This window comes from Procambarus clarkii, chromosome 66, assembly GCF_040958095.1.
Source record: "Procambarus clarkii isolate CNS0578487 chromosome 66, FALCON_Pclarkii_2.0, whole genome shotgun sequence".
Lineage (NCBI taxonomy): Eukaryota > Metazoa > Arthropoda > Malacostraca > Decapoda > Cambaridae > Procambarus > Procambarus clarkii.
Genome location: NC_091215.1, coordinates 25,228,285 through 25,255,590, shown reverse-complemented (window position 1 = coordinate 25,255,590; position 27,306 = coordinate 25,228,285). Strand labels below are relative to the sequence as shown.

Below are 27,306 nucleotides of genomic sequence, written 5' to 3'. Positions count from 1 at the left end.
GGGGAGGCAGACAATATGCAAGAATTATGATTTACTGAAGTCCCACTCAGTAAAAGCATACATTACACCATGCTATAGTTCATTAACTGCTATAGGATCCCTCATTAATTCCCTAGAGCTTACTTACAACAGCCCCTCTTAAAGGAGAAAGACTTTACTGAGAGAGAATAGGATAACTGTAAAAGCTAAAGGGCTGCCCCTTGTGAAAAGGAGGTGGAAGTTAGCGTTCGCTAAGGTGGACTTGGTGAAAGCAGCAGACTACAACACAGATACTGCACCCACCCGAATACCACACAATGAGGTAAAGAACCTCTCACAAACATGGGAACGAGTTATCTGGGCCAAATTGAGCAGTGGGTGGACATACTAGGCGCAAGAGAAGTCTTGTTGGCTCCCAAACCCCATCTAACAAATGGCATAACAGCGTACAGTCACAGAAAGGGAAAAAAATCACTTTGCATGACTCAAGTCCTCCCCTGACTAAAGATACAAGGAACTAACACCTGTGCAAGCAAACGGCTAGCTATTTACTCCCCCATTAAGAGCATTGCCAAACATGTCCCAAACACTACTTTAAGAAGCACATCAACAAACTGGAAAAGGTGCAAAGACATGCAACTAAATGACGCTCCCAGAACTGAAGGACAAGAGCTACGAGGATAGGTTAGAGGCATTAAATATGCCATAACTAGAAGATACAAGAAAAGAGGCAATAAGATCACTACATACAAAATACAGTAGTAACAGGAATCGATAAAATTGATAAAGAAAAATTCCTGAGACCTGGAACTTCAAGAACAAGAGGTCATAGATTTAAACTAAACAAACCTGCCAATGAAATATAAGAAAATTCACTTTTGTGAACAGTGATAGACGGTTGGAACAAGTTAGGTGAGAATATGGTGGAAGCCAAAACCGTCAGTAGTTTTAAAGTGTCATATGACAAAGACTGCTGGGAAAACGGGACACCACGAGCATAGTTCTCATCCTATAATTACACCTTCGTCTTCGACCAGAAGCAGCTCTTCTCTCAGTGGTGAAGGATGGAGGGTGTAGAGGCTTCAGAAAAGTGCAGGAAAGCTACTCGACATAACTTAAACATAAACATTCTCTCTTGGTCACGTAATGGCAAACAAAAAAGTGAATGTAAACATTTAAATAAATCAAAATCAAACTGACAATAAAATAAAAAATTGAAATTAATCAAAATAAAAGCTAGATATTACAAGACTAATCTTTGATCCCCCAGCACAGAAATATTGTTAGGTTTCCTCAAAGCACTTTATGATGATGGTGCTTAAAAACTCTTTATTTAGAGCTGTTCTTAGGAAGATCAATTAAACCTTCAATTACTGCCAATATTGTGCTGCTAACTTGTTAATTAAACCCATAAAATATGCAAATTTGTTCATAACAAATATAATGAATTTGTTCATAAATGTAATTAATTTGTTCATAACAAATATAATTAATTTGTTCATAACAAATATAGTTAATTTGTTCATATTCATAAGGTAAAATCTACATGTGTATTGTAATTAACTAAGGCGAATAAGTCCAAAGTACAATACAGATTAGTTAAAATGGTAAGCCTTGACAATCAATAACTTCATAAGTACTGTAAGAATAAATTTAGCTAAATTTATCTAACAACTACCATCTTTGGTTTGTCAGCAGGAAGCTGTAGTTTGTGAAGGGTACCCTATTTTGCTTGAGTTCGTCTGAATGTGCTAAAGTTGAACACTGGTCTTGCTTCAACAACTTCACCAGAGTACTCCCAGTTTATTGTTTTGGGAGAAAAAGTTTTTCCATGTTAGCAAGCTATTTGGTATCTTACATGTGTCATTATACTCCTTAAAAAGTAGTTGAGGCTTTAGTTATCAAACTTTTGCTCAATATCTTAAATATGTCTATGGTATCTATCTTGTTGTAGTGGCAAAATAACTTATTGGATTAAGATCTTAGACATACAGTACTGTGCAAGTATTGTAATTTATTTGAATATGAGGATTGTATAACGAAATGAAAAAAATGACAAAGAAAGTTTATGGTTTATCAGTTTAAAGCAAAAAAAAGTTAGACTGCATTTAAAATAAGAGTGAATTTGAAATAAATTTAAGGTACATTTAGGAATAACTGAAGAATTTATTGTGGAAATTATAATATACAACAAGGAACATTAAATGTATGAAAGTGGAGGAGGGACAGTGAATGATGAAGCAGCATATATGCAAAGGAATAGTTCTAGTAAATCCTAGCATTTTAAAAAGCTTTCTTTATGAGAAAGACTTTCCCCCTTAGTCTCTTCCCAAGCTGGGTCTAGAATCTAGCCAAGACACTGTACTTGTGCCAAGCTATTGTTGACCTGTGCCCTATGGTGACAAGTAACTTTTTAACTGATCTTGCCACCTAGTTGGGAAGGCCATAGTGTCCATGCAACTTATGAATATACAGTATATATATATTTTCTAGTGGATAGGTGTTGTGTGTATATATGTGTGTGTGTGTGTGTGTGTGTGTGTGCACATGCACTTGGGCACTAATAACCTAAGTCTAATTATCAAAGAGTTGTTAAAGGAGGAGAACTACACTCATGTTTCCCCATCTTTCCTATGATTTCTGTGATGTGGCATTTTGAAGCTTATGATGGTTTTGGCATCCACTACTCTCATTTAATTAATATAGTCCATCTGTTTTCAACCAACTGTCTTCAAAACAAAAAACCATTTGTGTGTATTTGTACATAATGTTTGAGTGTGTATGTGTGTGTGTGTGTGTGTGCGTGCTTTCCCACATGCATGGGTAGTACAGGATATTGGGTTTTATTACACAAACAAAAAATTTAATCTTTTATGCTAGTGTAGATGTGGCATCAGCTACTGGCTCTCTGTTGTGTATAATTATCGCTTATTTTCTCACTCTTGCTGTTGCACTCACAGCACGAATTATTTTTAACTTTCATGCCCATAAAAAACTGAAGGCAGCATTTTCTAACATTTATTATTTTAAGTGAAATAGGTATAGCACTTGAGATAATTGATAGTATGGTGTTAATATACATTAGTAATAATGCTTTAATTATAATTAATCACACTAAAGAGTATGGTATATATTTGCCTCATAATTATTTTGTCTTGTGTAAGAGTAAGGTCACAGATACAACTGAATATGCATTTAGTATCAGTATAGTTTTATATTTGAACTTGCATAACATTTCCATGAATCATAGTTGACAGGGCCATGCTTCTTTGAGTCCATTACCCCTGGGTGATGTTCCCTGCTGTAAATAAAGCTTGTAGAATACAACCTTTACCTGTTAACAGTAAAACAGTGAGTTACGTGCTCTTGTATTTTTGCAGGACTATCATGTGCTTTTCATGTATGAGCCTGATGAACGGTGCCTGGTGTTTGACCTCGATTCAGACCTCCCATTCCCCACATACTTCCACAAGTATGTTACAGAGACACTTCGCACAGATCACATCCTTCGGCCAGAACATCATAGGTATGTTCGAATCATTTTAATTATGTTTATTCAGCAAGGATTCCTTATGATTTTATCATACACTTTATTTTCCTGAGCTCTTGCACTGTTACTCCGTAAGGCAATATCCTACTGATCTCTGGTTAGGATCTGAAACACTTAGAGTAGGTCAACATTTAGCACCAGCTCAACAGGAAACTTTTCAAACTGTTCTTGTGAGGTCATACTGATACTAGGATGTCACTGGAGAATACTCAGTACAGCTTAGTATGTAGACATAAAAATACATTACATAAAGCTCATAAAAGCTTTGCAGGTGCAATTTTGCATGATGGAGACCTGCAAGCTGTGCTCGGGTTAAAGATCAAATAGCCTATTAGGTCACTGCTCCTGATTGCCACTAGCTAATGGCACATGTCATAAAATCTATTTCCTGGCCTTCTCACATTTTATCTTACTTCCACTTCAGGTTTTGTGGGTAGACAAATTAGAACTTTCGGCTAAGTGGCTCATTTTATCTTTAACTTTGTGCAGTTGGGTTAGGCTACATACTGCACAGTATTATAACTAATAAGGCCTCTGAGGTTGCTACTGGCAAAGCTACATATACATTTGTATAAGGTTTTGTTATAAGATTATTAGTACCTCAGTATGGGATATGCTATCTAAATTAGTAGAGCATCCGAATCTTACCCAGCCTTTTTTCTCATATTGTTATTCCATTTGTGGCGGAAGTGAAAAGTAAGCCCTCAAGGTACAGTACTCTTCTATTTTTTTTCCTAGTTTGGCTTTCTCTTGTAATTTTGTTTATTAATCTGTATTTCTTTTAATTAATATTGGACGAAGCAACCTTATTTTACAAAGACTGTGTGTGGTAACATGGATGATGTTTTGAAGTTTCCAGTAGCGCTGGCATCCACTACTCACTTAATTTAATACAGTACATCTGTCTACATTATTTTTTCTGTGGGGAGCCTCTACGGCTTCCTGGAGCTATCGGGCTAATATGTGGTACATTAGACTGGGGCATTAGTCTATGGAGTTCAGCCTACCTGGGACCACGAGTCAGAACCTGGCTCCCTCAGAGAGGTGCAGGGAGCCCTGGAAAAATCCTCTGTGGTTGGGGGTTCTCCTTGTCAGCCATCGACCGCAGGCACCCAAAAAGGTAGGCATAACAAAACAAACAAACCGCACATGGTAAGAAAATTACAACTAAAAATCAAAAAGAGAGGGAGAACTCCCTCCAGTCCCAAGGAAACAAGCAAACATCACACCCCACCGCCACGTCGTCCGTCCACACAGCCCTCCCCTCATCGAGAAGGGCAGGGGGGAGCCCCGGACCTCCTTGCGCTAGCTATTTAGCATTCCAGTTCATTCACTAATGTGGTTCGGGGCGGACATCTTCTCTGGCCTCGAATTCCAAGGCAGTGTTTCGCCTTCGTGGCAACCTCTGCAGTGTTATTGTGTGTGGCGACCAGGTATCTTCAAGAGTACCGGGGCTGCATGCACTTAGGGGCATCCTTCCTTAGGCGCCCTGTAAGTACTACCCTTGCGTGTTAGGGTTCTCTTCCCTAGTGCATTCGGGAACCATTTCCGTAGGGGTTTTTGCTGCTCGGCATTTACCCCGCACTTGGAGCCAGCTGGGGTTTGTGGCCCTTGTTTGGCCTTGGGTAGGGAGTGGTATTGTGCTAGTTAGTACCTCAAGGTGTTGTGTAGCCTGCCTACCTAGGCGGCGGCCGGTTCCTGTTTCGGCTGGGGATGTTGTACTTTTGCAGGGTTTTTATTTTGTTTTTTGTTTTTATTGCCTGGTAGGGGGTCTGCCTGGTGTGCCTATAGTTCTACTTCTAATATTTTGGTGGCCCTCTGCTAGACCCCTGTGATTGTACTGTACAATCACAGGGGTTTCAGTGTTTTGATCTCCCCCTTGTTAGCTTTGGGTCTTAACCAGTTAGTAATACCTTGCCTGGGCTTCCCGTAGCAGTCGGCCTTCAGGCCCTGGAAAATACCCTTGAAAAGAAACTGGCATTTCATTATATTGAAAGCAGGTTTTTTCATGGATTACTTTTTATACAGTGGGGCATCCACTTCCGATGGTACTGTAATCCATTCCCAGAGACGTATCATAAGTCGAAATGAATTTTCCCATAAGAAATAATGGGAATTGAATTAGTCCGCTCCACACTCCCCCAAAAATTAACCTCAAAGTAAGTTTTGTACCTAATTCACCCAAATATTTAGTACTAAAGTATGTACAAGTTATTGCTTTCCTTTATTGATGACTTGTTGGCGTATGGAAGACTGAGGAGAAGTGTTAGTGTTTGGAAGGAGAGACCCCTTCTTTTTTTTTTATTTTTTTTTTTATTTTTATAGAAAATGTAGCAGCCTACCTGACATTCACTGAATGAACCTTTTAAACACTTTTTCTGTTTTCAATTTTTTTCAATATTTGTCTGTAGTGATGCATCACAGTGTCATTCAAAAGGTTAAGGCAACGGCCTACTGCAGCTTGATTTGGGTGAGTCGTTTCAGCAGAAGTTTGCAGTTCTTCCCATGCTGCACACATTTTCATAATGAGGAAGAGACATCCTCTACATCAACATCCCTCATACCATTTTCATGTTTACGAATAATCTCTTGTTTTTCCTCTGTGGTCATTCTCACATGTGTTTTCTTAGGATGAACCTTACCACTAACTTTCTTGGTACCCATGGCATGATATATAATAATTACTTTTATGTTCAAAAAACAAAGAATCACCATAATAATGGAATTTCTTACAAGTGTGATCGTCACAAAGTGGTCGACTCTGGTAAACTGAGGCAGGTCTGCCCGTGTGACCAGGAATCATGTGCTTGGTCGATCCGAAAGCGTATCAACGAATATCGTTAGTCGACGACACTATCGTAACTCAAGTCGCATTTTCTGATCAAATTTATATCGTAACTTAAAATTATCGTAAGTCGAGGTGTCACTGTATAAGTTTTATCTGTTCAAGGTTGGAAGGAAGAGGGAAGGAGGTGGGAATGAAGATGGGGAAAAGGGAGGACATGGGAGAAAGAGTGGTGGGAGAGACAGACTATCCTGGCCATTGCCAAGTGCCCCACCCAGTAGCATGTGTGGAAGAATTAAAACAGTGAAGAGTCAAACCAGTAGATCTTGTTTATTGCAGTTTTTTATTTTAACTTCAGGTACTTCCGAGTAGTTCCAGCGTCTGTATTCCTTCAAAAGTTTGCAAGTGACAGACGACACATGAGACGTGAGGATGGCACGTGGATGCATCCGCCTCCACCAACCCCAGCAATTGCAACACCCGGTGAGTTGTTTTGTTATTTAACAAAACCTAAGAGACCTCTTTTATATTTTTATTTTAAGCATTCATACCCGATTACAATGCTAGAATTAGTAATGTTTAATTGGTGGGTATAGCCTGGAGCACTCGTGTGACTGAATAAATGTAACTGGACCAAAATTTCTACACATGCAACTAAATGGCTTCTGGAACTAAAACATGCTATGAGGATAGGTTAGAGATATTAAATATACCAAAGCTAGAAAATTTAAGAAAAAGAGGTGACATGATCACTACATACAAAATAGTGACAGGAATTGAAAGAATTGACAAAGAAGAATTCTTGAAAACTGCAACTTGAAGAACCAGAAGACCTGAGCGCTCTAAGGCACTGTGAGAGTTGTGCAATTTTTTTATTTAATTAGGCTATATTTTAATAAATTTTTTTTTCATCAATCTTTGTGTTTTGAAATGAAAATGGTTGAGTTTGGAAACATTTTGACATTAACTTTACCTGAACATTTATAAAAACAACAAAAATATGTCTGACAATTGCACTTTGAAGTTTTTGCTGAAACCAAGTGCGCAGTGCAGTGGAGCAGTAAAATGGCCTGTGCTCAGAGAAGACAATTTACTATAAATATTAATTACAAAATGTAAGCCTTAAACCTAAACAAAATCAGGGGTAGGTTCATCATGTTCTATTTTATTGATTAATTGAGGTTATACACTTACACTTAAAACATAATATATTACATGATTAGGTAAATATGCTAGTAATTGTTTGCTATGCCAGCATTATTTCTATATACTTTGCAAAATGTATTATCAAAAGATCTTCCACCTTTCAGAAAGCGTTCACAATCTTGATGACTTCATTAGCATGGATTCAAAACGGGGTGTTGGTACTGTGTATAATCTACAAGATTTTGTACGCAGATTCTACAAAAACATGTAAGGTGTCCGTATTTAAATGCTATTATCCTCTTCATGAAAATACGAATGATGCTCAGTTTACAAAAACTTACGTTTTCCCCAGCTTGGAATGCCTGTCACAATGCTTAACACAATAAGCCTTAGTGAAAGATTAATTTAGTTTCTTATTGTCTGACTAGGTGAACATAGGTTTTATATTTCAATATTTTATCTTTATGTACAGCATGTTGAGAAAAGGAATGCTCGTGATATTAAATCTATAGAAGAAAATAGGTTTTAACCGCATCTTAATTTCTGAGAGCTTATAGATTTCCTTTACACACTGTGTAGTTAGGTTTAGTATTTTGATATCTTATTATGGGAAATTATTATGTATTAAAATATAAATTTATTTAAGTAATTCTTACAGTCTATAAATATAAAGAAATTTGAATTTACTGTATTGCATTATTAGAACTTTGAAGATTTTTCATTCATAACTGGCTTGACAGGATTAACTATATTCTATGGCAAACCTGTACCTTTTTTTTATTTAAATACTGTATAGCCTAAGTTGAAATAATTTTAAATGTTGTGAATTGCTTTATTATCACAACTTTATGGAAGTTGAAAAAGTTAAAGTAGAAGGGGCAGAGTATAGGAACTAGCTAATAAAAAAAAGGTTTGCTTGAACTTGAGGAGGACAACATTAGGAATTGGCCAGTAAGAAGTAAGTCCATTGCACACAGAAGTATACATATTGTAATGTAAATATTGTGTAGTGTGGTGGAATCTACAGCTCTGTGTGTGTGTGTGTAATTAGCTAAATGTAATTACCTAAATAGTTACAGGATGAGAGGTACGCTCGTGGTGTCCCATCTTCCCAGTACTAATTGCAAACAACATTTTGAAACTACTGACGGATTTGTACTCCACCACCTATTCACTTAGCTTGCTCTAACCGTTTACCATTCTGTTTGCAAAAGAAAATTTCCAATGTTTTTTCGGAACAAAAACCTTTGTTCCGAAAAACAAAGGTTTTCTTAGTTTCTTAGCTTGAATCTGTGTCCTCCTGTTCCTGATGTTGCTGGTTTAAGGAATTCCTACTTGTCAATTTGGTCAATTCCTGTTAGAATTTTGTAAATGGTGACCATATCACCTCTTTTTCTTCTATCTTCTAGTTTTGGCATGTTTAATGTCTGTGTGTGTGTGTATTTACTATTTTTATTTACTATTTGTATCTGCAGAATTGAGCTATTAGCTTTTGGACTCCACCTTTCTAACCAATTTATTTTTCCTCTTATGTCTACTACACACATTTCTCTCTTAACACACGCACACACACATCCCCAGGAAGCAGCCCGTAGCAGCTGTCTAACTCCCAGATACCTATTTACTACTAGTTGAACAGACCCGTCAGGGTGAAAGAAACTGCCTATTTGTTTCAGCCTCTGCCGGGAATTGAACCTGGGCCATTAGGACTACGTCCCCAGGCACTAACCACTCAGCCACGAGGGCCCCTTTGTAGGCCCCCTCCCCCCACCCCCCTTTTCCTTGTGTGTGTACTCACCTAGTTGTGCTTGGGGGGTTGAGCTTTGGCTCTTTGGTCCCTCCTCTCAACTGTCAATCAACTGATGTACAGATTCAGGAGCCTACTGGGCTCTATCAAATCTACATTTGAAACTATGTATGGAGTCTGCCTCTACCACATCACTGTCAAATGCATTCCATTTGTTAACTACTCTGACAATGAACAAATTCTTTCTAATGTCTCTGTGGCTCATTTGGGTATTAAATTTCCACCTGTGTCCCCTTGTCTGTGCTCCACCCGTGCTAAATAGTTTGTCTTTGTCCACCCTGGGAGGGGCCTGCCGAGGCGTTCAATCCTTAACCGTCCAAGTGGTTGGGCACCATTTCTTTTCCCCGTCCCATCCCAAATCTTTATCCTGACCCCTTCCAAGTGCTATATAGTTGTTATGGCTTGGTGCTTTCCCCTGATAATTCCCTTCCTCCAGTAGCCTTTCTTCGTAGCTCATACCTCACAGTTCTGGGACTAGTCTGGTGGCGTACCTCTGAATCGCGTGTGTGTATGTGTGTGTGTGTGTGTGTGTGTGTGTGTGTGTGTGTGTGTGTGTGTGTGTGTGTGTGTGTGTGTGTGTGTGTGTGTGTAATGTGTGTGTGTGTAGTGTGTGTGTACTCACCTATTTGTGTCTGCAGGATCGAGCATTGACTCTTGGATCTCGCCTTTCGAGCCATCGGTTGTTTACAGCAATGACTCTGGTCCTATTTCCCTATCATACCTAGTTTCAAAATTATGAATAGAAGTTACTTCCACAACCTGCTCCTTAAGTGCTTTCCATTTTTCCACTACTCTCACGCTAAAAGAAAACTTCCTAACATCTCTGTTACTATTCCGTGTGAACATTTCATCTATATCCGCTCTGTCAATTCCCCTGAATATTTTATACATTCCTATCATATCCCCCTCCTCTTCCTTCTCTTTTCTAGTGCCATAAGGCTCAGTTCCTTCAGGCGCTCTTCATACCCCGTCTCTCGTAATGCTGGGACAAGTCTCGTTGCAAACTTCTGAACCTTTTCCAGTTTCCTTATGTGCTTCTTCAGATGGGGACTCCATGATGAGGCGACATACTCTAAGACTGGCCTCATGTAGGCAGTGTAAAGCACCCTAAATGCCTCCTTACTTAGGTTTCTGAATGATGTTCTAACTTTTGCTAGTATAGAGTATGCTGCTGTCGTTATCCTATTTATATATGCCTCAGGAGATACATTAGGTGTTACATCTTCACCCAGGTCTCTTTCTTGCGTCGTCACAGGTAGGCAGTTCCCCCTTCATTGTGTACTGTTCCTTTGGTCTCCTATCTCCTAGTCCCATTTCCATAACTTTACATTGGCTCGTATTGAACTCCAGTAGCCATTTCTCTGACCATCTCTGTAACCTGTTCAAGTTCTCTTGGAGGATCCTACAATCCTCATCTGTCACAACTCTTCTCATCAACTTTGTGTCATCCACGAACATCGACATGTAGGACTCTACTCCTGTAAACATGTCGTTAACATGTATTAGAAATAGAATTGGTCCCAGCACCGATCCTTGAGGTACTCCACTCGTTACTGTTCACCAGTCCGACTTCTCGCCCCTTACTGTAACTCTCTCTCTCCTTCCTGTTAGGTAGTTTCTTATCCATGCTAGGGCCTTTCCTCCCACCCCGCCTGCCTCTTGAGTTTGAATAGCAGTCTCATGTGCGGTACTGTATCAAAGGCTTTTTGGCAGTCTAGAAATATGCAGTCTGCCCAACCTTCTCTGTCCTGTCTTATCCTCATTATTTTATCATAGAATTCCGAAAGGTTTGTTAGGCAAGATATCCCTTTCCAGAACCCATGTTGATGTTTTTTACAAACCTAACATTCTCTAGGTGTGCAACCAGTCTTAGCCTAATTATTCTTTCAAGTATTTTACAGGGGATGCTTGTCAGTAATACAGGTCTATAGTTAAGTGCCTCCTCCCTATCACTTATCTTGAAAATCGGTACAACATTTGCCCTCTTCCAGCAATTGGGCAATTCTCCCAACATAATGATTCATTAAAGATCCTTGCCAGAGGGACGCTGAGGTCCTTTGCTGTCTCTTTTAGTATCGAACGTGAAAGTTTGTCTGGTCCAACCGTTTTAGATGCATCCAGTGTTGTCAACTATTTCATTACCTCCTCTGCTGTCACTTCTATATCTGATAGTCTTTCATCTAGGGTAATCTCTTCTAACAATGGGAGCTGCTCAGGCTCGGTTGTGAACACTCCATGGAAACTGGCATTCAGTGCCTCGCAGATTTCCTTGTCACTTTCTGTACATGCCCCCTCTGTTTCCCTTAGTCTTGTCACTTGGTCGTTCACCGACATTTTTCTTCTTATATGGCTGTATAGTAATTTAGGTTACTTTTTCGCTTTGATCGCAATATCATTCTCATAATTTCTTTCCGATACTCTTCTTATGTTAATGTAATCGTTCCTAGCTCTGTTGCATCTGATCCTGGTTGTCCTCTGTCCTTTGTCTTCTGTACTTCCTCCACTCCCGCCTGCTGCTCATTTTTGCTTCCTGACACTGTCTATTAAACCATGGGTTATTATATTCCCTCATACTTTTTTCCTTTACTGTTGGTATAAATCTCTCTTTGGCCTCCTGGCATTTCTGTATGACTAGGTCCATGATATCTTGGACTGTTTTTCCTCTAGTTTCTTCCTCCCACTGCACTTCTCCCAGATAGTCCCTTATCCTCCTGTAGTCCCCTTTCCTGTAATTAACTCTCCTTTTCCAGACCTCTTGTCCCTTGGTCACAAGTTTGAATTCCATCATGTAGTCAAAGACTAGGACACAATGGTCACTGGCCCCTAGAGGTATTTCATGTTCCAAGTTCTCAATGTCTACGTTCCGGGTGAAAATCAGGTCTAATAGGCTCGGTGCTTCTCCTCCTCTTTCCCTTGTGTCTTCCTTCACATTTTGTGTTAGGAAATTCCTGTCTGTAACATCTACTAACTTTGCTCCCAACGTTTCATCCCCTCCATGGGGATTCCTTGATTCCCAATTTATCTCTTCATGATTTAGATCCCCCATGAGCAGCAGCTTCACTCTCATTCTGTGAGCTAATGTTACTGCCTTCGGCAGTTCATCTATGCATTCCTTGTTGTAGTCATCATACTCCTGCCTGGGTCTTCTACTGTTTAGTGGGGGATTGTAGATTACCAAGATCACAATCTTCTTCCCATCTGCTGTCAAAGTTCCATGTATGAAGCTTGTGCTCTTATTGGTAACCCGATATCCCAGGTCTTCAAACTTCCATTTCCGCTTTATTAGGAGTGCCACTCCCCCTCCCTGTCTCTGTGTCCTCTCTTATCACCTGGTAGCCCTCTGGAAAGATTGCATCCGAGGTCATGTCATTTATTTTAGTTTCCACTATTGCAACTATGTCAGGATCTGCCTCACTCACTCTTTCTTTTATCTCTTCTGTTTTATTAGATACCCCATCAGCATTGGTGTACCAAACCTTGAGATTCTTCATGGAAACTCTGGTACCAGAGTTCGCCCTTTCTCTGGGGTGTGTGTGTGTGTGTGTGTGTGTATATGTATGTATGTATGTATGTATGTATGTATGTATGTATGTATGTATGTATGTATGTATGTATGTATGTATGTATGTATGTATTTGCCTGTCTGTCTACTGTAATTATGGAGCATGGAGAAATCTGTGTTGCATAAATATCATGACACAGAGATGCATAGATATTATTATACAGTATATTGCAATTTACTGAGATGATGTGGTGTAGAGGAACCTGCTGAGGTTTAGAGAAATCATTCTGCTTGACATATGTTACTGTGTACATGGAAGGGAGAAGTAGATAAAGATAAACTCCTTATTATCAGAAGTTTATTATTGTCATCAGTTGGTGGCAACTTTTGACTAAATCTTGGGATAAAAGATCACAGTTTTGTTATTTTTATTTTCCTGTTTTAATTGGTGCACTGCACCAACTGATTGCATTAATCTTTGTTGAATAGCTGCAGTATGTTGTCATTCATAGGTATGATGTACCTATAGTACCATATTATAGGCACACCATACTACTGTGTATTATTCTTGACTTAAAATTTCTTAAGCCTTCGTGATGAAGATAAGTAACAAGTTCATGTTGATTTAAGGACTTTGATAAACCAAGGACATTAATAAAAATTTGATTTGAGTATTAAGAAGCCTTCCAAAAAATTAAAATATTAAAAATCTTGACCCTTTGCAGTAATGTGAACTAAAATATGAACTACAGTAAAAGCTGCAACAGAAGGCTTCCAAAAGATAAAAAACTAGTTTCTTGTGATTTATTATGGTCATTACAGATCAAAACAAAGTAATTTAATGTCTTAATTACTTTTCTGGAGGGGCCAAACGATGGCTTCCTGAAGCTAGCTAACTGAGATAGGTCTACACAAATGAGTCATATCTGATTTAGGAGTCCTGAATGGTCTTCTTGGGATCAGAGTCAGAGCCTGACCATTCAAGAGGCACAGGGAGCAAGGGATTGTCAGTCACCTTCACCAAGAAAATGTCCAGAAAATAAGCGAAGTAATACAAACAACAGTAAGATTCAGAGAGGGAAAAGAAATGAAACTGCAAATGACTACCATTAACATCGTAGTTCTGACTACAATCTTCTCCAACATGTTCTGGGCTGATATTTGGGTTCGAGTTTTTACATTCTCACAGGGCTCTGGCAGCTCCATATTTAGTTAATGCTGCTCGTTAATTTTGATTGTGTTACTTTGAGCTGTGTCTTCTGGCTTGGGTTCTCTTCTTTGTCCTAGTACCTGCTGCCTCTCTTCCTCCCTGGTAAGTCCCATTTTCCTTTTTTTTTTTTTTTTTTTTTTTTTTTTTTTTTTTTTTTTTATAGATATATATAAGAGTTGTTACATTCTTGCACAGCTACTAGTATGCATAGCATTTTGGGCAAATCCTTAATCCTATGGTCCTTGGAATACGACCTCCACGAAGAATAGTTTTTACAACCAAGTACCCATTTTACTGTTGAGTTAACCAGAGGCTACAGTTAAGGATCCTCCCCGCCCAGTAAATCCTCCCTGGCCAGGATACGAACCCATGACAAAGCGCTCGTAGAACGCCAGGCGAGTGTCTTACCACTACACCACGGAGACTGGTAATTGTTTAGCATCAGGGAGCCATCTGTGGGGCTCCCCCAGAACCTAGCACTGAATGTAATGAAGCTTGTCTAGTTGCTCATCAATTCCAGAACTGAGTAAAGCAGTCCAGGGCTGGGCAACCTTGTGCTGGCAATCGATATTAATGAGTCTGGAGCTAGTTTGAGTTAATTTCTTGGTCCTTGTGAATCATTTGTAGAGTTGTTTTGCAGTTTCATGGCTTCGTTTTCTGTGAATGCTCCAGTTGTCTGTAAAGCTTCCCTGACTTTCTGTATGCTTTCTCTGTGGGGCAGCAAATGGTTACTCCTTCTCTGCACCTCTGTGAAGAGGGCCATGTTCTAGCTCTAGTCCCCCATTAGGACTAACAGAACTCATGTGTTTGATATGACCAATTAGTATGGAGGAATCTTGGCAAGATAGCTTCAGGTTGCCAGTGGGGCTCTACCAGTAAGAGGCATTTCATTACATTTAATGCTGGGTTATTGATGCAAGTCTCATCACCATTTGTATCATGCACAGGTGGCAGACGTGTTGATATCCCACCAGCATTTTTCATGCTGGTGGGGATATCAACAAGGGGATTCATTGTGGGGACTGTATGAAGTTTCTCTGCATTCCTCTCACCTCTTTGTCTCCATCATATTTCCTGTGTCCATTCCTATGGTTTTGTCTTTTTTGTCTTAGCTGTTTGTTGATCATTATCTTATGCCTAATACTGTCACCTCTTCTCTTTCAAGTTTCGCAAACATATTCTTGCTGGCAGGGGGTGGGGGGTTGCATCATTTGCCGTGTCCAGTTGTGGAGGGTTGTTGCTACCAGCATGCCACCTTCACTACATCAGTGGACGTGTTATTTTTTGACCCAGATTCCTTGGTTTCTTGTTTGAAGGCTCGTTTGTCCCAGGTCTCAACTTCGTGTCATTTTTGCTCTCCTCCAGAAAACAAGTGTTGAATGTAATGAAACACTTCAGGGCATTAGTGACTCCCTGTTCCATTCTCCCCCCCCCCCCCCTCCCCTCAAGGTGCATTGATTCATGGTCTTTCAGCTCCAGACCGAGGGTCAGGTGATGTGGAAGTAGGGATCCTCCTGGTAATGCTACAACCTGTTGGTGGCCAGTGATAATTAGGGGGTTCAATCTAGCTACCTAGTGAACCGTTTGCTAAGTCATTTGCTGCCTCAGTTCTTTTCTCTGTGAATCTTCACAATTGTTTGTATTGCTTCACTTTTTGGATGTTTTCTCAGGGTGATCATAGCAATGCCCTGCTTCCTGTGGATCTGTGAGGGGGTGGGGGCTAGACTCTGGCTCTGATCTCCAGAGGCCATCCAGGACTTTTAAGGCTGATGTGACTTATTTGTATGGAGCTATCTCAGCAAGCTAACTTCAGGGAGCTCTAAAGGCTATTCCAAAGATAGGTATTTTATTATATTTAATGCTGATTTTCTCAATATTCTTGGTTAACTGGTATTAATTCTCAGAATGTGAAGATAAAACTTTTCATATTGGAGAAGTAGATTAAGCATTTGTCAGAAAGTGAGATTTTGATATATAATGAATTTGTATGTACAGCCACATAACTTTTCAGTAATTATCTCAAGAATTTTTTTCAGATTTCAGTGTTCCTCCACATAGTCAGGATGGACGTATTAAATCATATTGTGACGTGACTGCCTTCCGTTTTTTATTTTATATCCATTACATGGGTGACAGGCATTATAAATATTTGGTTATTATGGCATAAATATGGATATGCTGCTTGTATATAATAAAAGGAAAGCCAATGATGAATGAAATGAAAAGCCAAAACCAACTTAAAATATAATAATGTTAATGTAAATCATGGACAAAATTAAATGCTGCTGTGATAGGTTTGAATGGGTATGGAGAAGTACACACAGACAGTCATATTAATTTTATTATACAGAGATAGTCGCACAATAATGCCTGGTCTAATTTAAATTTACAGAATATAATGTTGAATTGTATGAGATACATGCGGTTATAAGAAATTAAATAAATTTAGTGATAGTAAGTGAAAGTTGAGGTCAGGATTTGATATTAAACCAGATAATGCAACATGATTTATATGAAAATTAGTTATACAGGATTTCCACTGTTGTAAATGTATGTGATGTGAGTATCAGCAAAACCTCTTCATGATCTTCATACACACAACTACTGAATTTCCTTTAACAAATTATGGTTTACTTATCTCTATGCACAAAAATTTTACCCATCACAATGACAATATTTGTTATATTCAAGAAAGTTTAAGTATGTTTTAGGCTATAATTACCTACCTACCTAACAATATAAAGAATGGTATCAGTTTGATTGGAAAGTAATTAAGCTGGTAAGAATACAGAGGAAAAAACATTTGAGAATTGTGATAAAACATGCTGTTGCATTGATAGGAAAAATTACATTGTGGAAAGTGAATGAATGGCTCTGAATTATTGGTGAAGAGAAAGTTTGTCATATGTTTTACCATACTGAACTGCAAGTTGCTAGAATCATTTAAAATTTTTATTATATATTCACATTGGCTACAATTTCTAGTGTTCATAGTAAAAAAACTGTACCTGTATTATCATCTATAACTGGTGGTAATCTATTGGATGGAATGGCATAAGCTTATGCAAATACATCGTTTTCAGTTTCAAAAGATTTGTTACAATTCACAGCCAAATTCTTTATAGAATTTATGTACAGAACCCTAAATAACATGACTTAGGTAGGAGGGTGTTGTTATCACTGCTGGCTTCTGCTGTTGCCTCCAGGTAACGTAAGTACTGTGCAGTACAAAACATAGAAACACAAATATTTGTAGTGAATTCAAAACTAATATTAAATCATCCGTATAGGTTACCAACTGGAAAATATGTAAATTAGTGTTTTGAAAATGAGCTTATAGAGAAAGATATAGCAAAAACATTGTGTTCAAAGAGACGTCACTGATGTCATTGCATTAAAGTAATTTGTCTTAGCTATTGTTTACTTTTAATAAGAGTTATTAGAAATATTCACAGGATACTAGGTATGGTGATAATTGTTCAAGTAGTGTAGGGGTTCTGCTGTAATTCATCATCACTTTGGAATAGTTTATATTTTTGAATTGCGATATGGTGAATTTGTTGAATGTTATTTAAGCATTTTTAGTCTCCCTCCCACCAAAAAACACCATATTAATGGTGTGAACTCTTGCAGAGAGATTTATTTTTATTACTGTTAGCAGAGTTATTGCAAATTTATAGGTAAACACATTTTTTGTATTTGTTCTTAAATTTTTTGATAGTATTGGAATTGTCTAAAATATGTTCTCATTTAATGGCAATTTACCAGAAAGTTTGTATTACCAAAATATGCACCACGCATTACTCAGATATTGAGGAAAATGGTATTAGTGCAAAATACAATCGGCAAGAATTTTGAACACATAGTTACCTTGACACAACATTAGCAAGTTTAAGTTTTATTTATTGTAAAGTTAAATATATATTTTTTATCTGTTGCCGTGATTCTGCTTGAAATATTCAACAGAGTACTATACTTGCATTTAGTTAATTTTCAATTTAAAATATATATATTTACTCTACCTTAATTGTAAATAATAACTGAAAAGGGAAACAGTTTGCCTTTGTAGATGACAGTGATTTCTTGGGTGTTTACTTCAGTGGAAAACCCAGAAAAACCACCCCAAATAAAAATAAAATATTACAATAAGACATTATAACCAGATTTTGAGAGGTTTCTTCATCACTCCATTGGATACTTTTCCTCACCTGTAAATTGATTTGATTTTGTATTGACTTGCTTTATTTAGTGTGACTTTATTGTGCAGAAAAGACAAATGAAGTGTATTGGATATGATTGTTAGTAACTTTGTGAATAGGGTATTAGTAGTATATTTCTCTTTCATTTTTTTTTTATTATTGCTTATATAAATTTAGCAAGATAGCTTACATAATGTAACTTTATTCACTACTAAAACAAAAATGTCATCTTATGAATAAGCTTCAAATGTGCTGAGCTCCAAATTGTGTTTGGAGTGAGATCATAATTTCAAAATAATAATATATAAAGATTTCTTATTTGAGTACTTAAAATAATAGTCGGTACAGTGCATTATTACCTAGGGAAACTATTTTGGCACATGCATGTACTAGAGCTTGGCAAGCTTTCATGCAGCCCTCTGAAGGGTATTGAGACTACTTTGAGATATATTTTCAAACCATACCACTTAAATTGTTGTTGTTAATGTGCAATATTGTATAGGTAAGCTCCTCTGCTCTGATGGTTTCTTATTATTATACTAGAATATTTTATATTTTCTCTTTTCTAATTGTATAATATATATTTAAGAAAAATTAAATGGCTTGCATTATAGCCTTCACCATCCCAGCAGTGTAATATTGTACACAATGGTATAATGTGTTATAAGTGTGACTTTAATACTCTCGGATACAACTCTTGCTACCCGATTAATGTGGAATTAACATTGATATCTTGATTTTAATTCTCACCCACATATGTACTTTGTTCTGCATTATGTTAAGGAACAATAGGATTTGAATGTGCATTTGATGATTTTAGAATGATAAATTTGATGGTACAGTAATAATATACAATATCAAAATTGGATATGAGTTGTCATGAAAATTTTATTAATATATATATCCTTTTATGATTTTGGATTCAACTGCAAATTTCAAATTAATTTTTGTAAGAATAAGTCAAGCATGAACCTTAAGTGTGGTAAGAAAATATTCTCATGTCTCCTAAATCCATCCATTTTTGTCGGTATGCATTCATTAAGATTCATGTAAATTTTAACTATAATAGAAAGTATGTTATTTAGCGTTTGCAGTCATGAGTAGGCTGATAAATAATATTTAATGTAAGTAATGATTAATTATAATACTGTTATTTCCATATTATCTATAATTTGCATTCTTTTGATAAAATAAATAAAAAATAAAAAAATTTGGTGTTAACATGTTGGTGGCTTAAAGATCATCATTTGTGATTTATCAGTCACCATTTTATGGTAATGGAATAACATTGACCTATAAATTCAGTAATGCATGAAGGTCCATCAGTTTTTATAAAATATTTGCGTATTCTGTAAGTAGCTTGACATTCTATAAAACAAATAACGTACAGTACTGTACTGTACTTTTGCTACATGAGCCCAACCAGGTAGACTGGACAGTAGAACGACAGTCTCGCTTCATGCAGGTTGGCTGTTCAATCTCTGACCGTCCAAGTGGTTGGGCACCATTCCTTTCCTCTGTCCAATCCTAAATCCTTAGCCTCATAACCCTTCTAATTGCTATATAGTCGTAATGGCTAAGCACGTTCTCCTAATAATTACCTTACTGTTTCCTACATGAAATTATGTAGATCTTTATAGTCTGAAGATTGAATTCATTTATATCTTTTTAAAGATGCCTGGATGGTTTGGGGACCACAAAATTACTGCAAATTGTATCTGAATATTCCACACAGAAAATCTTCCATTAGTCATCGGTTGTAGTGTAGTTTGTTTAGAGATGTAAAATAGATTTGATAATTTTTTTACCTACTGATGGTAGTCTGCTAAACCCCAGGCTTTAAATTTTTCAGGTAATTTTACTATTCTTATTGTAAATATAGAGTAGTTCTCTTAATAAGTGTGTTTCATGGAGTAATTTTCCATGGATCTGCAATGCAATCATTGGAAAATCTGTTTCTTGATATGTATGTCTATGAAGGACTATACAATATATACAGTATATTCTGTATATATGTATAGTATGTGTATGTATGTGTTTGTGTGTATTTATGTGTGTATGTATTTATGTATGTGTTTATAAATTCATGCATACATACATGTAGTTCACTTATATCTGCTATACGAATGCATTCTTCATTTACAGAGGACTGAGTTCCTGGAATTCATTCCATTATGAGGACCAGGACTGGGACACATGGTCCTTTTTTCATGCAAGACTGAAATGGGTACCTATAGGCCATTTTAAAATAAATCTGGATGGTTGGCATTCCTCGGTTCTTTTTGTTCTTAATTTTGAACATGGTGTGGTGTGTTACTTACAAATACAAAATGGTTTGTATTTTCAGTTTGGTATAGGAATAAATTATGCAAAAAATACAGTAGTTATTTTGAATCTGTGTCAGTTGCGTACAATCTCTGCAGAAAAATGTCATCTAACATTTTGTGACTTGTTCTGCTTGGTGTTAAAGGGCTTGTTCATGAAGTTCAATATGCCAGCCCTCTCCAATGCTGTCGTGGAGAGTCTTTTTCTCCTTGGGGAAAGATGTTCTTGAGCCAAAGAAATCAGGGCTCAGTAGCAGCCATATTGAAATGCTCGTCATCTTGAAAAGAAACTGAAGCATTCAACTAATAATTATTTTTCCTAATTTCATTATATTTACTTTTGTATTATTGTATTTGGAATTCACTGAAATTATTTAATTTTAAATAAATATTAATGATTTTTTATACAGTATCTTCAATTGCATACAGTATTTCATTTCTATTAATTATTGCACTTATATTTAATACAAGGGCCAAGGACCAAGTTGGTCATAGTTCCTTTTTTCTGAAAGGACGATGACTGGGACCATCGGTTCTTTTTAAGGAATGCGTTCCCACCTTTGCTTGTTTATAGCAATGCGCTTATGAGAAATCTGGCTCTACAAATGCTCTTTCAGAATGCATCCCATTAGTATGTTTAATATTCCTGTATGTATATGTGCATGTATTTACTGTTAGTGTAATTTCCAAAGTGTAGTTACAGGATGAGAGCTATGCTCTTGGTGTCCTGTCTTCCCCGTAATCTTTGTTATATGATGTTTTGAAACTGCTGATAGTTTTGGCCTCCACCACCCTCTCTTAAATTGTTCTGACCGTCCACAACTCTGTTCACAAAATAGAATTTTTTTTATATTTTTGGCCACCTTTGTTCCTTAGCTTGAATTTATTGCCTCTTGTTCTTGAAGTTGCAGGTTTAAAGAATTCCTTCTTGTCAGTTGTGTTGATTTGTATCACTATTATGTATGCAGTTATCATGTCGTCTCTTTTCCTTCTATAATTCCTGTTGAATGTCCTGACTTCCAGGACGAGCGTGTCTTGCTTTCCGACCGTTCCTTGCAATCACTTTTCCCTCAATAGAATTCTTGGTGATTCGGATACTTTTAATATCGTTCGCCTTATGCGTTTCTGTTCTCGTATTGGCATCCTTGGTGATATTTAGCGCCCTCTGATTATTCTGCACATTTGATGGTGCTACATAGCCTTCTCAATTTGGTACCTTCTTTTGATAATTACTTACTTACTTTTCCTTCTATATTCTGGCTTTGGCATATATAATGCCTCCAACCTCTCTGCATAGCTCTTTGTATGTGTGTGTGTATACATACTGAGAGACTGAGAATGATTGTGTGTGTGTGTGATTAGAAATAAATAAATCTTTGGTAATATTACAGTATACAGTAGGAGTCGGGGAATGGGTAAATGACTCCAAATGGTGTAAAACTAAAATTTTGGTGGTAATGAAAGCAAAAAAAAATACAAATAAAAGTACTGTATATAAGATTTTTATACAGTTTTATATCGTCAGTTGTAAGAATTTTAGAAAATTACTAACATGTTTCTCTGTTCAAAACTATTGAACTGGGGTGGGTAATATCATTTTAACACAAATAGAATTGGGGTAATAAACAAGAAAGTTCCTCGACCTCTGGTGTACAGCATAGTATTACGTATTTTCTTGGTTGTGCACGACACTATTTTACCTGACTCTACTTTAGTTCAAAATTTTGAATATTCTTTACATTTGACTTGCAACAATTATTAAATTATATGTCGTTCAGTAATGGAAATACTGATAACCACTTTTCTGAGCTTCCCCCTCAGTAGCTTCCCTGAATTGGCTTTTATTTCTTTACTGGCAAGATAAATCTGTGCCAGGTACTTGAGAGAGACTCATTGCTTACCATGGACAAAGACTCGTTGCAATTTGCTAGGCCCTTATGGTGATCAGCATGAATAAAAACATAACAGGACACCTCAGAAAAAGATACAACAGTCATGAAGAGAAAAATAATTATGCTTAAAAAAATTTGACATTGGTTAAATTACATTGTACAGTATAATTTTAATAAGGTCGCTAATCATGCACAGTATTTCTAGTAAAGTTAACCCTACCACTCAAAAACTGGACCACAGTGCAAAAAAAAAAAAAAAAAAAAAAAAGCTTAGAGGACCAAGCACAAGAGGCCACAAATTAGCAAATAAACACTGAACTCCACATAGAGACATGGGAGGGTATGAACAGCCACAAAGAAGGCAAACACCCATGAAGCATAGCACCATAACCTGATTACTGAATTATGTATCTATTAAATATTATTACCAGTCTCTACTAACAGTACTAGGGAATAGGGCAATGAAACACTAGGTGGACAGTGGTAACAAGAGACATGCTTATAAAGCATTTAAGAGTATAAAAGCCATGCACAGACTAGTCTAATGGACTTTCTGAAAACAGCTTTGAAAGTTTCTTGTTCTACATGAATCCTAACATCACTAACCAACCAATTGTTCAGTAGAGAGTGAGGAGGGCTCATCACTGGACCAGAAGAGGACCAACCCATAACCTATTTGGGATGGGGAAAGTCACTGTGTGCATTTGTATAGTATTAATCATGGTTTTGTTTTTATAGTTTGCCACTTTTCAAAAATATTTCTTAGAAGGAGTTAGTGTCTTGAGGTATCTGTATTGCATTTAGTGCAGTTTATCTCGTAATTGAGTGTAGTCTTATCATGTTGACCAAACCACACACTAGAAAGTGAAGGAACGATGACGTTTTGGTCCATCCTGGCTGGACCATCTTATCTTGAGATGATTTTGGGGCTTAGCGTCCCCGTGGCCCGGTCCTCAACCAGGCCTCCTTTTTATTACCTCTCCCCCAGAAGCAGCCTGTAGCAGCTGTCTAACTCCCAGGTACATATTTACTGCTAGGTAACAAGGGCATCAAGGTGAAGGAAACATTTTGCCCATTTGTCTCAGTCTCCACCGTGGATCGAACATGGAACCTCAGGACTATGAATCTGAAGCGCTGTCCACCCAGCTGTCAGGCGCCCTTCTCAAGTCGATTGTGTCATTCTCACAATCGACTTGAGAATGGTCCAGGACAGACCGAAACATCGTCGTCCCTTCACTTTTTAATGTGTGGTTTGGTCAACATATTTCAGCCACGTTATTGTGACTCCTCGTCTGCATAGTCTTATCTTATGCATCTTGCCTCATAGAGATGGCAAGAGAAAACTGCAAAGGCTCTTGTCCCTGGTAGGCAATGAGTCTCGCTGGTACCTGGCATTTTCTAGTTTGAGCCGTAAACACTGGTTCATAATCTCTTGGGAGCTACTAAAGTGGATCCTAGAAAGGGGCATTTTGGTACATTCAAAAATTGTAAGAGACTAATATTAAATTTTATACGCCTTTTAGTCTTTACAGTGCATATAATGTGCATTATATTTTTAGCACAGTTATGTGTTCTGCTTTAGAGATTGCACTTAATAGTATGCTTTCTCCATCTCAGCATGGTGCAGTAATAACCCAATTTTCTTACATTTCTACTATCAGTTAGTGAAATGTAACTTTCCTTCTGAATTGCACCATCAAATATTATAACTTCTCTAACATTATAATTCACCTGTGATCAAAGTGCACTTTACATCAAACTTGCAAGGACCTGAATCCTTGCCATGAGCTACATATTGCTGTGGGAGTATGTGACCAGATGTGCAAGGTGGTGGACGTAAAGGAGAAACACAACCTGTGCGCTAATGGAACTTTACTGAACTGTTATTCTTAGTCTCTCTCTGAGCTTAGCTATAATGCCAAAATAAATAAATAAAATATATATATATTCAGTATATATATACACAGACACATGTACACATACATCCATACATATACACACATACACATATATAACACATTTCATTGCTTTTTAAATGCATGTACTATACTCCACTGTCAAAATGACTGATAACTTGAAATAACAAGGTATGTAATCAGGAAACGTGGTGGTAGAAATAAATTTTGTAGTTTCTGCAAGGCAAAGGTCATTGTTTTTTCTTTATATGCTATGTTAGGGAAACACTACAGTATTGCAGACCAGGTTTGCATGAGGGGAAATTTAGTCTCATATGGAGATTTCTCCACATGGAAAGAAAATGTAAAATGTTATATAAAAATAAATTTACATTCAAGGTTGTATACACAATTGAACAATCTTATATTTACATCAGATAATAAGACACAGTTTTACATATGCTTCTGATAATATTGAAAAATTGCAATATATATATCTTAGTGTTTTGTAGGTTCATTGGAGAGTATCGGTCTTTAATCTTGCATTGAGCTTCAGTGACTACGCATTAACTTAAAAATTTACAATTTTAAATTTTTCTAGCGTTAGATTTCCAGTTTTGATAAAATATTCATAAGTTTCCTGATCATGAAGCACTATTATTAATGACATGAATTTATTTTGAGTAAGTCATGAAATTGAGTGTTGGTAAGCAGTCAGGCTAATTACAAGAAATAAGCAGTATTATGCATTATTGTTGACCAAAAATTTGAATTGCTTATTTTATTTGTTATACCACTGCAGTCATCAGGATTGTATAGTTTTTTATATTATTTAAGAGAATCGTAAGATACTGTACTGTATATCGAATTAGATGTGTATATTTTTCATGTTTACCTGTAGTGTCACCAGATTTGTCACTTTTTATTTTGTCTCTGAATAATGAAAGGAAATTAGTATTCCTAATCAGTTACATACAGTATATCCAAATTGCTATACTCTAATACTTCTTTCACATTTTTCATATTTATTATGTATTTTTATGAAATGAGTACAGGTACAGTATTCTTAGTTTTCCCAAAGAAAGATGTATAACATTATAAGTAGGGGCTGAAAAGTAGAGGGCTATACGTGTACTTACTGTGGATTTAGTTGAATTAAAACATACTGTATTTTAAAATTCACTGTGTCCCCTTTTTTATATGTACACATTTTCCTAGTCAATCATATTAGTGTATTTAATAAGCTGGAACCATATACTTCATGAAAAGTATTTCCATAAGTTATTGCTTAATTAAGAGGTTGTAGAGTTTTTATTAGAGGGAAAGTTTATAAGGAATATACTGAAATTTGTTTTGAATTACCCAAATATAAATTTTACAGTGAGTGTTTTTTTTTTTTTTTTTTTTTTTTTTTTACTAGTGTTAGATAGCTGTCTTGACCAGTGACTGGGTCCTACAACTGCCTTATATCTTACCACAGAGATGTTAGTGACTTTTCTAAATGTATCATTATGTACAGAGGCTAACAAGTCGTTTGAGCTATAGCAAAATACTAGTAATCAAAGCAATGAATCAAGTCTGGAGAAAAGATAAATTTCATAATATCACTCAAATTCATCAATTTGAACCATTGCCTCATGTCTTGAAAAACCATATCTGTAATGGATGATGATTGCATTTACTAGAATGCCTTCTAATTACAGCTAGTAAGACTGTAATTTGCATATTATGAACTTTCTTTGTTGATATATGTAACTTTCAGGTGTGAAGATTGGAAGACTAAATACCCTGTCAAAAGTTTTAAATGCTATTTAGTTTCCAACTGCCTTATATTTCAGTTCATCATCATCATCATACATACATGGTGACTAGGGTGTACTGTATTAACTTTTTATATTAAGGAAAGCCAATTCAAATTCAACTTTCCAATGTAACATTTTGCTGTTTGTTATGTCAAGTGTTGTGAGCAATTATCAGACTTCAGATATTAAATAAATATTGAATTATATTTATAGGCTATAATATGCAGTTTTCATCTTGCAGTTCTAGAAACATTTTCAGCAGGTTACATTTTTTAAGGAGCCTGTCTATGCTCTTTAGCTGTACATATATATTGGTTGTCTCTTTGCAACTTTAATAATGTTAAATCTCTTACTATATCTATTTAATTGTCAGCATCAATTAACAGTTTTCATTACATGAAAAATTCCTTAATATTCATCGACTTTTTTGATACATCAGGAAGGTTACATTTTGTATTAAAACTTATGAGAAGTTCGTTTAAACTAATTTTGTATTACATTATTATATTCAGATCTCGACAGCAAATTACAAATTTAATGAGCTGTATTATATAAATTGTAACTTTAAAGAGAATTCTTGTTAACCTTGTCTTGCTTACAGCAAAAACTCTTCCCTATGAGATAACTGCATTACATAGAATCTCGTGCTGCCTAATGCCATTGCTTGGCTGGGGCAACTCAAGAATTAATTTGTGCAATTCTCCAACCATGAAAGATATTACAGGTTACTGCAAATGACTTGAGACTATTTGATACTCAAGCTTTTACATATGAAGTGCTTTTGATGTACTGTTTGACAAATCATTGTGGTTACTTATATAAAATCTCTTTCCTTATATACAGCAATTGTTTTATTTCTCCAATGTACTTTTGTTATGCAGACTTGCTGACTGACCAACTTGGGATCACAAGGTGCATTATTTGCATACAGTTCTGAGCAGTCGAGGGTGGATTTTGCCCTTCTGCCTGCTGGGGTTGCACACAACCAAGTGTGTGTTCACTGTCCTAAGAATTTGCCAGGAAGCTTAGTGAAGCTTGTGTAGCTTGTGGTAGCTTGCGGTAATTAGACGGACCGCGCCACACTGTAGGACAGAAAATGGTCACTGCTTGCAACACAAGCGGGGATGTTTCTGGCGGGGGAGAAAGAAACAATTGCGCAGCGCGTCCCGCGGCGTTGCGCGGGCAGTTTGGGGCCGCATAAATACGGGCGCACAA

The 27,306-nt window shown here is 36.8% G+C and overlaps 1 protein-coding gene across 6 annotated transcripts in view; it reads left to right on the top strand.

Moving 5' to 3' along the window:
- Positions 1-27,306, top strand: part of tun (N-terminal glutamine amidase tungus) — a 54,427-nt gene that overhangs the window by 24,120 nt on the left and 3,001 nt on the right. For 5 of the 6 annotated variants that reach the window (XM_045760342.2, XM_045760337.2, XM_045760340.2 and 2 more), the window contains 4 exons: positions 3,360-3,505; positions 6,673-6,797; positions 7,625-7,727; positions 16,016-26,933. In XM_045760342.2, the coding sequence (XP_045616298.1) occupies positions 3,360-3,505; positions 6,673-6,797; positions 7,625-7,727; positions 16,016-16,037 (396 nt within the window). In that variant the 3' untranslated portion in view covers positions 16,038-26,933. Of the gene's footprint in view, positions 1-3,359; positions 3,506-6,672; positions 6,798-7,624; positions 7,728-16,015; positions 26,934-27,306 lie in introns of those variants that run through there. The other variant, XR_011223872.1, reaches the window with a different exon arrangement.